The sequence below is a fragment of the Dipodomys ordii genome, unplaced genomic scaffold (genome assembly GCF_000151885.1).
Source record: "Dipodomys ordii isolate 6190 unplaced genomic scaffold, Dord_2.0 Scaffold43, whole genome shotgun sequence".
In the NCBI taxonomy this organism is placed as follows: Eukaryota; Metazoa; Chordata; class Mammalia; order Rodentia; family Heteromyidae; genus Dipodomys; species Dipodomys ordii.
The window spans coordinates 1336849-1350309 of NW_012267259.1; the positions used below are offsets into that span (position 1 = coordinate 1336849).

The window sequence follows — 13461 nt, forward strand, 5'->3', positions numbered from 1 at the left end:
CTTTCAAGTTTCAGAAATTGAGGAGGTTGATGCCCAAGTGGCTTGCCCCAGGGAATGCTCAAACCCAGCTTTCTTTCTTCTTTTTTTTTTTTTTTAATTTTATTTATTTTTGTTGGTCGTGGGGCCTGAACTCTGGGCCTGGGCACTGTTCCTCAGCTCTTCAGCTCAAGGCTAGCTCTCTACCACTTGAGCCACAGCACCACTTCCGGCCTTTTCTGCTTATGTGGTGCTGAGGAATCAAACCCAGGACCTCATGCATGCAAGGCAAGCACTGAGCAACCTTCCCAGGCCCTAACAGTATTTTTTTGCCAGTCCTGGGGCTTGAACTCTGTACCTGGGCACTGTCCCTGAGCTTCTTTTGCTCAAGGTGAATGCTCTATCACTTGAGCCACCCAGCTTGCTTGCTACCCAGACCCACAACCAGGAATCACATCCTATTTCTTGCCAGACGCGCTACCCCTCCAGCCCCATCTTAACCTTCTGAGGCAATCCATTTGTGTTTCCTTCAGACTGTTGAATTGAAAAACATACAGGCTGACTGTAAAAACAACCTGTGTAAGCTCAACCTGAGGGATTAGTAGGCCATTAAGAAGTCCTTGTGAGGGGCTGGGAAGAGTGGTAGAGCACTTGCCTTGCATGCCTGAGGCCCTGGGTTCGATTCCTCAGCACCACATAAGCAAAAAGAAAAAAGCTGGAAGTGGTGCTGTGGCTCAAGTGGTAATGTGCTAGCCTTGAGCTGAAGAGCTGAGGGACAGCGCCCAGGCCCAGAGTTCAGGCCCCAGGACCGGACCCCCAAAAAAAAAGTCCTTGTGAGCTGGGCATGCCAGTAGCATCTTTCAAATCCAGCACCAATATGAAACCACGCAACTATGAAAATGAATGAGCCTCAAAAAACGGCTGTGATAAGCCAGATGCCAATGGCTCACTCCTGTAATCCTAACTATTCAGGAGGCTGAGATTTGAGGATTGCAGTTCAAAGTTAGCTGGAGCAGGAAAGCCTGTGAGACTCTTATCTCACTGGGCAAATCACTCAGCACTTGGAGAATCAGCTCTTCCTGATTCAGGTCAGGACATCCTGTGCAGCTCTGCAGCATGGGGACACAGGGGACAGACACTGGGAGGGCACTTGGCATGAGCAAACATATGGGCCCAGCAGTCAGATCAGTTTGGTCCTTCCAAACCAGAACTTGTTTAAGAAAATACAACTGGGGGCTGGAATGCGGCTTAGTGGTAGAATGCTTGCATAGCATGCGTGAAGCCCTGAGTTTGATTCCTCAGTATCACATAAACAGAAAAAGCCAGAAGTGGCTCTGTGGCTCAAGTGGTAGAGTGCTAGCCTTGAGCAAAAGAAGCTCAGGGACAGTACCCAGGCCCAGAGTTCAAGCCCCAGGACTGGCAAAAAAGAAAAAGACAACTAGGCACCAATGGCTCATATCTGTAATCCTACTTAAGAAGCTGGGGCCTGGAGGATAGCATTTGAAGCCAGCCCAAGGAAAAAAAAAATAAAATCTCAGACTACAATTAACTGGGAGGCGGGGGGAGTGGGGGACAACTATGTGTCTTGAATGGTAGAATACCAGCTGTGAGCAAGAAAACATATACTAAAAGAACAAATGAATGAATGAACAACAGAAAGGAAGGAAGGAATAGAAGGAAGGAAGGAAGGTAGGAAGGAAGGAAGGTAGGAAGGAAGGAAGGAAGGAAGGATAGAAGGAAAGAAGAAGGGAAAAATGTGTGTGTGCAAGGCCCTGAATTCAAGGCACAGAGAAAATTTTAAAAAGAAAATATGGGGGCTGAGAAGGTGGCTCAGTGGTAGAGTGCTTGCCTTGCATGCATGAGGCCCTGGGTTCAATTCTTCAGCACCACATAAGCAGAAAAAGCCAGAAGTGGTGCTGTGGCTCCAGTGGTAGAGTGCTAGCCTTGAGCTGAAGAGCTGAGGGACAGCGCCCAGGCCCAGAGTTCAGGCTCCATGACCAACAAAAAAAAAAAAAAGAAAATATGTACAAAGATAGCACAAGTAATAACTCTGATAGGAAGGCTTCTAGTGGGAAGAATGGGGGGCAATAGTGTGGGACAGTCCCTGCATAAAATGCTTAGAAATCTTCCTGGCACGGGGCCAGACATAATCACAGTGGATCTATATTATTTTTATTCCCAAGCTACACTAATCCATAGGTAGCTGAGATCCAGACCACGCCTTCCAGGCATGAGGACAGGACCCCCACACCTGTGATGGTTGGGAGCAGCAGTCTTGGGCATTCTGACAGGCTTCAGATGACTGTGGGCAGGGAAGAACCGGCTACCAGCAGATGCCAGTCTTAAGCATTCTTCCTTCCTTACCTGCCCTCCCAGACAGCCACTCCACCGGAATCCTCATACTCACACCGAGTTCCAGACTCCTAGAGCAGCTTCTGCCTCCCAAATTCAGAGCCTTAATAAAAAGTTCTAGTAGTGGGGCCAATGGAAGGCAGTCATGTAATGGCAGCACAGAGGACTGTATCAAATTGCTCCACAGGACTGGGATCCTGATGGCTCTCCTCTCATGTGACCTTGGGTAAGGCTTTTTTTTTGGGGGGGGGGGGGTGGTCATGGAGCTTGAATCATATGGTCCTGGGCGTTGTCCCAGAGCTCTTCAGTTCAAGGCTAGCACTCTACCACTTGAGACATAGAGCCATTTCCAGTTTTCTGGTGGTTAATTGGAAATGAGTCTCAAGGATTTTCCTGCCTGGGCTGGCTTTGAAACCATGATCCTTAGATCTCAGCCTCCAGAGTAGCTAGGATTACAGGTGTGTCTCCAATGCCTGGAAGGCCTGCGTTGTTTTTTTTTTTTTTTTTTTTGCGGAGGGTCTTAGTGATTAACCAGTTCTCCCAAATGGTTAGCATGGTGCCTGGCACCCAGGCATAGCATCAGTAAGTAGTGATGGTTATCTCTGACCTGGTGTGTTGACACAAACTAGTGCACACTAAATGAGTGACCACTCCCTAAGCAACTTCTTCCAGACCCAGCCCTCATCGAGTTAATTAGAACCATCCTTGAAGCGTTTTCCAAAGATGGTTCTTTGCACTTATACTGCGCTAGATAATGAGAATGGAGGAGGGTTTCAGTTCAACTAATACCCATCCACCCACGCCCAAAAGAAGAAGAGAAAGAAAAAAAAGCTGCCTGAAATACAGTGAGCCTGTCACCTGATGTGAATGAGCTGGCTCCGGTGACCGTTTGGCAGCAGTGAATGAATATTTCTCGCTACACAATTGTATTATAATTCCCTTTAATGAAAGGGTAGTGCCAGGAGGCTGTCAGGAACAATTTGGCAAAACAAAAAGCTGGCAGTTCTGCACTGGCCCTCCAACAAGGGCTCTTGAAATTGTACTGGTTTGTGATCATTTGAAATCTTAACCCCAAAGAATATAAGTTCAAGATTGCTGACAGACACCTGCATGCCGTTTGATATCCACTTTGGGTCCATCTCAAAAGGGTTTTTTTGGTGCCATTACTGACACTTGAATTGAGGGCCTGCGCAACTTCCCTTAGCTTTTTCGCTCAAGGCTGAAGTTCTTCAGCAACAGGCTGACTGAACCATGATTCTTAGCCTCCTGAGTAGCTGGGATTAGAAGCAGCCTGAGCCACTGGCACCCAGCTTTCACATTGAGTTTAGACTCCTTGGATGGACCTAAAAACTCAGCTCTAATCAGAAATGCAGAAATTCCAGGTCAGCTGATAGAGGAATGACACTAATAAAATCCTGCTCTGGGCTCCCAGGGCTGGGCTGCACAAGGGGACCATCACTAGAGAAGCTGTGGGGTGGGACTCACTCTCCATGTCTGGAGGTGGCTCTGACTCTGTCACCAACACTGCCGCCTAAGGCCACAGTCCCATGGACACCTGTCTTGAAATTGAGCCCGAGTCCCTCCTCCAGAAAAGTATTGTAGGTCCGGAGTATAAGACCTAAGGAGTGACTGGTTCTTGGGGTTAATTGTCCATCTAGTCTTGATCCAAACTCCTAGCTTCCTGAGGTCACACCCTCCCCCTGAATTCTACCAGCTCTGAAACATCAGCCACAGGGCTCTCTCCCATGACATATTCCGGACACCAGCCAGCTCTGCCCTAACGAGGAGGTGATGTCAACATTTGTAGTCACTACTTGAAAGCCCTTGTGTATGGCCCCAATGCCCCTTGTCCCCACTCCACTGAGCAATGAGAAGCCCTTCCTTCCCTCCCCTCCAAGCAGAAGAAAAGGAGCTGGAGGACATGGAATTAAGTATACATTTCAAAAATTGTTTAATGGAACATAAACTCCTTTAGAAAAACATTCAGCTAGGTGATAACACCCATAGAAAAAAACACCAATCTCGTGTTTATCTTTTTTTAATTTGGCATTTGTTATTTGCATTTATATTAAAGCAAAGTGCATCTTTCCTTATTTTTTTCTTGTTTATACACATTGCACAATACATAAATAATGATGCTTATAAAACGTCTTTATATTTACAAGTAATAATATATTTATATATAACATAAAATACATTTTTCTTTAATAAATCTCAGGTTTTTTTTTCAGGAGTCCTTTCTCTCAAAGCACTACAATGCTAAATTTCCAATGAGAATGCTTCTCTTGTTCATTTAAACCTTTGTAGTTAGAAAAATAGCTTATGTTAAAGTCTAAACATGCTCATTGAGCTAAGAACAGTGTCAAAGTATCATACGAGTGTATGAGTTGTAGAAGAAATGGGAGAAGAGCTGGGTGTCAGCCTAGGATGGTACCTTGGGTTAAGATGAACGAAGGGGCTGCATCGCAGGTCCCTTCCAGGGATGCCCTCCCTGGTTTAACGTTGGAGCCCAACATGGAGGCTGGGAAGGGAACCAAAACGCTGAGCAGGCCTTTGGAGAAACCTGGGCAGGGGACAGGCTGAAGGGCCTGAGAGGGAACTGGGGGAGCAATACTGTGACAGGGCCACCCCAGCAGCCCCTGGGAGGCCCATCTCAGAGATCCAGGAGCAGATGGCCAAAGAAGACAGACACAATGGCAGCGGGGTGGCAGGAGGGGAATAAGAAGGATGAAAACAATTGGTTCTGGTTCTGCCTCTAGCAGGCTCACTTCTCAGAAGCCTGTGGGTAGGCCTGTGTCCTAAGGTGGGGGCGGGGATGGTAGGATGGGGCTTCTGCAAGCTGGGGCAGTCTTGTTCCTGGCAGCTGCTGAGACTTAGGCTACCAGCCTGCTCAGGTACTGCCCTCTGCTCCACTGAGCATGTCCAAAGAGCTGAGACACAGCTGGAAAGCGCACGCCTCTCAGCTGGGGATATCCGTGAGGCACACACAGAACACATCTTTTCCCCAATCTGTTGTTCTCTCTCTTTCTCTCACACACACTCACAAATACACTCATTCACACATACACTCCTGACAAGTGAAATGCTGACCCAAAAGTTGAAGGGGTGCTCCCCTTCATACATGTGTTTTCTGGGGTTGACGCTTACCTCTCCTTTTCCTAGTATCCTGCCAACCACACCTGCCCCTCAAAAAAAAAAAAAACCAACAGTTCTTTTCATAAGCTATTTCTCAAAGAACACAAAACAGACCACAAAACAAGGACAATTAGGAAAAAAAAACCCAACAACAAAAACCAAAAGACCAAAGAGTTTGCATGAAAAAGCAAAGCACTCAGAAGGAAAAGATTAGCAGCAAAGTAGTTTGAATGGTGGCCTGCTCGGCCCACGCTCTGTCCCATCCTGTCCCCACAAGCCGGGCTGGCCCTTGTAGCTACTGGCTGTTGAAGATGACCTCCAGCCAGCATGGGCAGCTGCTGATGAACTGGCGGGTATAACACTGGCCCCAGCCCTTCACGAAGCTGATCTGCACGGTGAAGCCTGTCCACGGCTGCTGCATGAACTCATGGTCATTGGGCCGCTGCAGGCTGTAGGCCTTCTCATAGTCAAAGGCCTTGATGGAGAAACCGGGGAACACCTTGTGCACCAACAGCGTCCTGGAGTCCGGGTTGTCCAGTGTGGCGGACTTGATGAAGATGGGGTAACTGCTGCGGTTGTACACCCACACGCCATCCACTTCCCGAGTCAGCTGGATGCCGCAGCCAATTTTGCTCCGTACTTTCTGCACCAGCTGGCTCTTGTTGTCCGAATTGAGCTGTCCGAGGCAAAAGCCATTCCCCTGAGGTAGATCATAGAAGATGTCCAGGGAGGGCTCCTGGACACAGTAGAGCCTCCCCACTCTCGTCTTCTCCTCCCAGTATGCCACCACGCACCAGTGTGACCGATCCCCAGGCTCCAGAAGAAGTTGGGAATCTACAAAACAAAATGGCAGACGTGGTTGGTGGCCATGACCATGTTTCTTTCCCTCTTACAAGCAAAGCAGATACAGATACAGCTACATGAAAACCAAGCCATCTCCCAGTAAAGACACAAAGGGATCCATACCCTGGTGGCTCACTCCTGTAAATCCTAGCTGCTTGAGGCTGAGATCTGAGGATCAAGATTTGAAGCCAGCCAGGGGAGGTAAGTTCGTGAGACTCATTATCGCCAACAAACTACTCAGAAAAGGCCAGAAGTGGAGCTGTGGCTCCAGTGGCAGTTAAGAAAAAGAATCTTTAGGGACAGCACTCAAGCCCTGAATTCAAGCCCTAGAATCCCAGTTCAAGCATGCATATGTACATACACACGCACAGGCGCACACACGCGCACCCACACATACACAATGGGGCAGAGGTGAGCCTGCACTAATCAGCAGCATAGACATCTTGATCCAGCAAGAGCAGAGCCCTGCCTTTCTCTAAGTATAGGTAGGGTTCACAGGAAAGCTTACTCCCTCTTCTGAGGAAGCCAGAACACAAGCACCTGGGCCCGCCTGCCCATTCCCTGCAGGGACAGATAGCAGGAAACCTTATCACACTTCTCAAACCTCAAAATAGAGCTCTCCTAGTTCTTTATCATCCAAAGAGAAAAGCTAGGGGCACTGGATGGTGACCTAGTCAGACCCTAGGTCAGCAGGCCCAAACTCTACGACCACCCTGAGCTAATCTCTCAGTTCTGATTAGGCCTTGGTCATAAGGGACCACTAAATGGTTTAAAAAAAAAAAAAAGATGATGATGGTTTGAAGCAAAAAAATCTGCCTAAATTTTTAATGTGCCAAATCACAAGCATTAGCCCTCCAAATCCAAACAAGGCATCCCCATATCACCAGGAGATGCTGAGTCTAACACATGTGACCCATCCTGGGAAGTTCCTTTGTTCTGCTACCGTCCTCCCCAGTGACCCCCGCCCTCCTCCACTGAGCCAGGGGTGAGTTCTAAGCAGAACAGATAGCTGCTAAGCAGGGGCATGGGATGGAAGGAAGAGAACTGTAAAGGGGGATCGTGTGGAGGGAGAACTCCCCTCCCCCACTGGCATCCTGCTGCCTCCTTAAGCTGGAGCCAGGAGCAGGCAGGCCTCAGACTGGGGACCATAAATCTCCCGGCCCAGCCAGGCTGCAGGAACGCTGTGGTTTGTGGCGGCAGGGTGGAGACCGGAAGTCTTGTATTTGTTAACAAAAAAAAAATGGGTTAAGGCAAGGGGGAAATATGTGAGGGGTTCAGTGGGGGGAGAGGCCAGAACTGGGGGTTTTCCTGCTCTCCTGAGCCAGTGGGGTTGAAGGAGGGGCCAGAGGTGGGGACTTAAGTGTGGGAGGGGTTTTGCTGTGGGCTTTGTGTCTGGGCAACTAAGGTGATGAGGGCTGTCATGTCCTGTCTCCCAGCAGGCTGGTAACCCAATGCAGGCCGGTGCACCTCTACTCAACTGTAATAGTCATGTTAAGACCTAGGGAAAGTAATTGCCTCCAGTCTTTTTTTGTTTAAGCAGCAATCAAAATAAAGGTGTCTTGTAGAAGGCTGGACAAACATGTACAATGTGACCCACTGAGGCAGGTGCACCCACAGACAAACCCAGAATGGCTATTCCTCCAAAAGCCCCCACAGCTGGCCTTCCCCATACCTGCCCAGACAGCTCCACACAAAGGGGAAGCCAAGGGCTCATTCCTTTCCCTCCATCAACACCACAAACCCGCCTGTCACCATCCCCGCCCCCCACTACCATGCAGTTACAAAATCCAGCGTGTGTGCCTGTGTGTGTGTGTGCACGAGCGTGCACTCATGTGCATACACAGTGGAACATATGGAAAAACAGGAGAGGGACATGAGCTCTGAGCAGAAGGTGACTCATCAGGCATTAACTTGTTTCTGCAAAGTATCCATCAACTGCTAATAAACTCGTGAGCGCTGGCAATCTTTGAACTTTTTTTTTTTTTTTTGCTGAAGGAGCTCTGCTCTGAAGGCCACACCAACGACCCATAGCAAGCATGGGGGAAAGAACACTCCTGGCTTCAGGTTTGCCGGGCTGGGCAGGCAAAGGGCCTTCTGGGAGGCACAGAGTGTCCCTTTGCTGGGAGGAGGGGGTTTTGAAATGCCAGAAGCCCCCTGGCTTACTATCTAGGACAACAAACCAGGGCTGGAAAGGAAGTCTCAGGGAGTGGTTAGAGGAGGCAGGGAGGGAGGGAGACTCAGGAGACCCCAACCAGCTCCACAATGCTTTGTGTCATGCAGACCAGCCCCAGTGAAACCTGGCACTTGCTAGCAGGGAGCAGGAGGAGCTGAGAATTCAGTTGTCCCCTCCCTCCCCCAAGCCTGCTGGCTGCCTTGGGCAAGGGGTGGGGAGGGCCTAGTCTGCCAGGCAGGCCTCTAGGGGCAGAGTGAGCTGGGCAAGGCTGGGGCCTGAGGCTTGGGGGGGGCAGAGGAGGAAGCACGCCCGGTTTCTCTTTCATCTGCAGCTAGTCTACCCAGCAATTTGCTGCCAGACCAAAAAAAAAAAGGCTTTTTTTTCTGTTGAAGTTAATGGCCCAGCCCAGATAAACAGCGGCGTGTGGGTGTCTCTGTATGTGAATAAGGATCCTGAAAGCCTGCATCCCAATCCGCCACAGGGAGACCAGACCTGTCTGCTCTCTAGTGCCTCCTGCCCCCTCCCTGCTGCCCCAGCAGACCCCCCCACCGCTGGCTCCTGCCCAGACTGTTTCTGAGCACAAATTTCCCGCTCTGGTGAACCCACTTGGGTACAGCAAAAGGCCCTGTGCCCCCACTGGCACACACATACCACAGCTGACATCATACCTTCTGGGGCCCAAGCAAGATACCCCACAATGGTAGTACAAAGATAGGCAGATGACCACCGGCCCCCCCTTGTCCTGAATTCCCCACTGGGCTCATTTCTGGGAATCACCCAGCATCATCTCCACAAAAGCAGTTCCCTGAATTGGGCCCACAGCCCACAAGAGTCTCCCCACAAAGGTCGGGGTGGGTACTTCACTCCTGGGGCTGCCCAGGACACGTGGCCATAGCTTGAGAAAACTCAGGACTAGGAGGAAGAGGCTCAGAAGCCCAGCTCTGGCTTCTAATCCTGTTGCTGGCGCTGAAGCTCCAGAAGTAAAACTTAAGCTTACAGTCCCTTGTTAATTTCCCTGGGTTTTATAACCTTTTCCGGTAGTTTCAACAACTTTTTCCCCTCCCCGGACAGAAAACTGTACAGGGGCTTGTTTTAAAACTGTATGCGTTCATTTTAAAGCATCTAAAAGAAAAGCTGTGTTGTAAAACACACACACACACACACACACACACACACAACTCACTAATCAGATGCCTGTGCACAACTTTTTTATTACAGTTGAGGGAATTTTTGGATCCATACCAGAAAAATGCTGAACTGCCTAAAATGTCGCTAAGGTGTTTTCCCCACTCCTCCCCTTCTTCATTGTCTTTAAAGCATTAAGTCAGCAGGGGCTGGGGAGATCTCACCACTGAGCAACTGCTCCCTGCCCCCTACAAGAACTTGGCTCGTTACCCAGGTAACCCAGGTGAGTGAGCACACCAGGCCTTTCTAGAAGACCAGCAGTTCATGAATGACTCTGGAACCCCAGTCTCAACCACACAGGGTGACCACACTCAAGGCCACATTTTAAGCAAGGAAGTAATTTTCCTTTATCAGATATTTAATTTGAAGGTGTGTGAAGATGAGGAAGAAGAAAATAATCGAGTGTGTGTGTGGGGGGGGGGGGAGAGACAGCGCTCCAGCTTGGAAAAAAACATGCGGGAAGACGGGGGAAACCTCTGTGGGACTCTGGGAAAACAATGGGGTCCACAACAAGTGTTGATTGAGGGGATCTCCACGAACTTGAGGAACAAAGTTAGTGTAGACAGAGGTTAAATGTGCTAAACTGCTAGGGCAGCAGGTGGGGGGCTGCCTGAAACACTAAACAGAAAGGAAGGGGGGCTTAGACAAATCTCAGCTTATAATGGAGTATGTCCTAGCCTAAGTTGAATGGGACCAAGCAGGAAGGGAGACTGGGCACAAATTGCTCCCTCAGCCCCATTATGCTGATCAAGGGGCAAAGGAAGACACAGAGTCTCACACAGGGCAACCCCTGAGCATAAATACAGCCACACCTCACCTCAGATGGGTCCAGAGTCCTCCCTTCTTAGGACCCAGGCACCACCAGCAGCTGCCCCATTCCATCCTTACTTTCCCATCAGCCATCTCAAAGGTTAACAACCCCAGCCACCCTATTTCTCTCCCTGCCAGGAAGCTGCTGTTCTGAGCTTACCCAAACAACTTCAGAGACAAGGCCAGAGAGGGACAAAAAGGGGACCCAGCACCAATTCATCCACACTAGTTTCACTGCAACAAGGACCTTCGTAGATCTCTTCTTTCCAAGAAGCAAATGATCCAGATCAAATACCAATAGGTAAAGCTGACTGAGGAATCAGAGCCTGGGGTTGCAACTTCATTTAGAACATGCATGAAAATACTGCCTAAGGCTCTGGCCTGCTCATAAGGCAGCTTGGACAACTCTGGGCTTTCAAAAGCAAGTCACCCAGGGAGGCTGGAACAGATACAAAATGCTTCAGCTTAACTCTCAGCACTGAGAAAATGCCAGAGTCCAGTCCATCACTGCTATGGGAGCTAAACTGAGAAAAGTTGGACTTTTTCATTCTGCAACACCTCTGACAGAGGGCTGAGCAGGAGAAATCATAAAGCCTTCTTCAAAGACCAGGGACTGTCTCCCAGCCACTGAGGACAACCAGCTGAGGCTACTCAGCTCAGGGAGTCCCACACAGGGCCCGTCCCAAGGTAAGCTGACCAGCTATGGAGTCAGACACTCCAGGGCAAATCTACTGGTGCCTCCTTCATCTCCACAGACACCCCCCCACCCTGCCTCCCACAGGGTAGGTGGAGAGTTCTTGGCTAGTACTGATACTCAGTAAGCAGTTACTCCATGTATGAGTGGCTCCTAATTGCCCTGTAAGGTTGTATAGTATATTACTGTCCTCTCTCTTAAAGGGAAATGAGACTCAGAGATCCAGGTCAAGTACCAAGGAGCCAGGCTGGGATTCAGGCTCCAGCAATTGTTTGGGCTAAGTATGGGTGGGCAGTCACCCCAGTTCCCAATGATCTTTTTCAAAGTCCCCCAGAAACGTATGGGGTCCAGCTCTCTTGTACAAGGAAGTGAAATGGCTTCTTTGCTAACAAGTCACCCTGTGGTCTTGGCCAAGAGGCTTGCCCTCCTGCCAGTGTCAGTTTAACCTATCCATAAATAAGATGAAGGATCAGGGCAAAAATGGACCCATGGGTCCCCTTCGGACTCTGACGGTTTGTGATTGCCCTGTGACTCACAACTGTGACCAATTGTGCTGGTTCCACTTGGTTTTACTGCCTTCAGGAGAGCGTAAACCCATTTTGAGGAACAGGGCACATTTTGGCGTTGATTTACAACAATAAAATGAAACAAAGAGAAAGAAGGTTTTGTCATGTCCACCTCTAAACCAACTTTTTGTGGTTGTTTCTTTTCTAAAGCATCACAAACTGAAAAATATTCTTTCTCTGTTTTGTCACTCATCACTTTCAAGAAAAGGTGAGTTCCAAGACAGGGTCTCATTGTATTTCCATTCCAGTATGTGCCCAGGCTTGGCACTCAAGACCTCCCCACCCATCAAACTCCCTCCTACAAACTTTCAGACTTACACACTTGGCAGGACCTTGGTTAGTAACTGTGCCTTACAGACAAATCCTGATGAGTAATCAATTAGCAATATTAAGCTGTGCTTTCATTCCCACCACCAGGGTCCTGCCCTAAGTCCCAGAGTCCATGTCTGAAGGTGCCTCTTAACAGCACACAACTTTGCCATCAGAGAATATAACTGAGGGACAGAGGAGGCAAGACACAAATCAAAAGCTCCTGTGTGTCTCGCCAGTCGGGCTGACGCGGCTTCCTGTGGCCCTGTGTTCAGCCATGCAAATTATAGCATGTACCCAGCTGCCTGCAGCCACTGCCCTTGGAGGCCAGCTCTGCCCAGTTCTGAGAGGCCTGAGGAAGGGTGGGGGCTCCCAACCCAGCCAAAACTCCATTCATAATGTTTACAGTAAATGGGCCTCTCTGGCTGCTGTTTAGAGTGCATCCAACCTAATTACCTCTCAACTTTGAGTTCAAGGCTCTTCCCCCACATGCTGTACCAGAGAGAGGAGTTTGCACACACCTGCACACATGGAGCCCCCAGACCTGCGCAGCATTAGCTGCTGCCCATTACCCTGGTCACTGCCCCCCACCTCCCCACCTCCTTGGAAAGACACAAGAGCTGGGACAACTGTGCAAAGGAAAAAAGAAATCTGTGTTCAAGAAGGACATTCAAGTCAAATCCCACCAGCCACCGCTAAGAGCCCAGGGACTCCCCCAATCCAGACTGGGCTTCCAGGTGGGGAGCCAGAGCAGAACACTGAACACACAAATGCAGAGGAAGAATCCAGCCAAAGAACTTTTTTGTAAATCGCGGTCTCTGTTTCTTCCCTGCACTGACCATGTGTAAGTATGTTAACTGCATGTTAAAATGTGATCAAAATCTTTAGAGATACGAACAAGCCAATTTTTCCAGAAGGACCAAAACAAACAAACAAAACCCAGACCTAAAGAACCATTTTTTTTGGCCTGCTTTTGCTCTGAACCTCACTTCAATAAAGCCCTGGGGTACAGTGACCCCAAAACAGGCCCTGCCCTGCCCCCTTCCCCCATGCCCCACCCAGCTCCGGCTCAACTTGGGGTTTTTCTAGAGGGTAGAAAAACTGTCGGAAGACATGGAAAAATACAGTGAGAAACAAAAGTCCTTTTCATCCCTCCCCTCCCCCAGCTCCCCTTGTTCCATAACCATTATGAAAACTGTTGGATGGGAAGGCATTTTGAATATTTACTGCATTCCAGCCAATAAATTCCAGTGCAGGATCTGATGGAAAAGCCTCCCGCCTCTCCAGCACACTCCTCCCGCCCCAGCTCACTCCATCCCTCAGCTCTTTCTTTTACAACTCAGGCCCAGGGCCTGGCCAGGCCAGAGCCACACTGTACTTACTGAGAAAAACAACAGAACGACAGCCTGGAGACAGTG

The 13461-nt window shown here is 49.3% G+C and overlaps 1 protein-coding gene across 2 annotated transcripts in view; it reads right to left on the minus strand.

The window, feature by feature from the left end:
• Positions 1 to 4255: 4255 nt before the first annotated feature.
• Positions 4256 to 13461, minus strand: part of Smad7 (SMAD family member 7) — a 28970-nt gene continuing 19764 nt past the window's right edge. For both annotated transcript variants that reach the window (XM_013019020.1, XM_013019019.1), the window contains exon 4: positions 4256 to 6297. In XM_013019020.1, the coding sequence (XP_012874474.1) occupies positions 5759 to 6297 (539 nt within the window). In that variant the 3' untranslated portion in view covers positions 4256 to 5758. The remainder of the gene's footprint in view (positions 6298 to 13461) is intronic.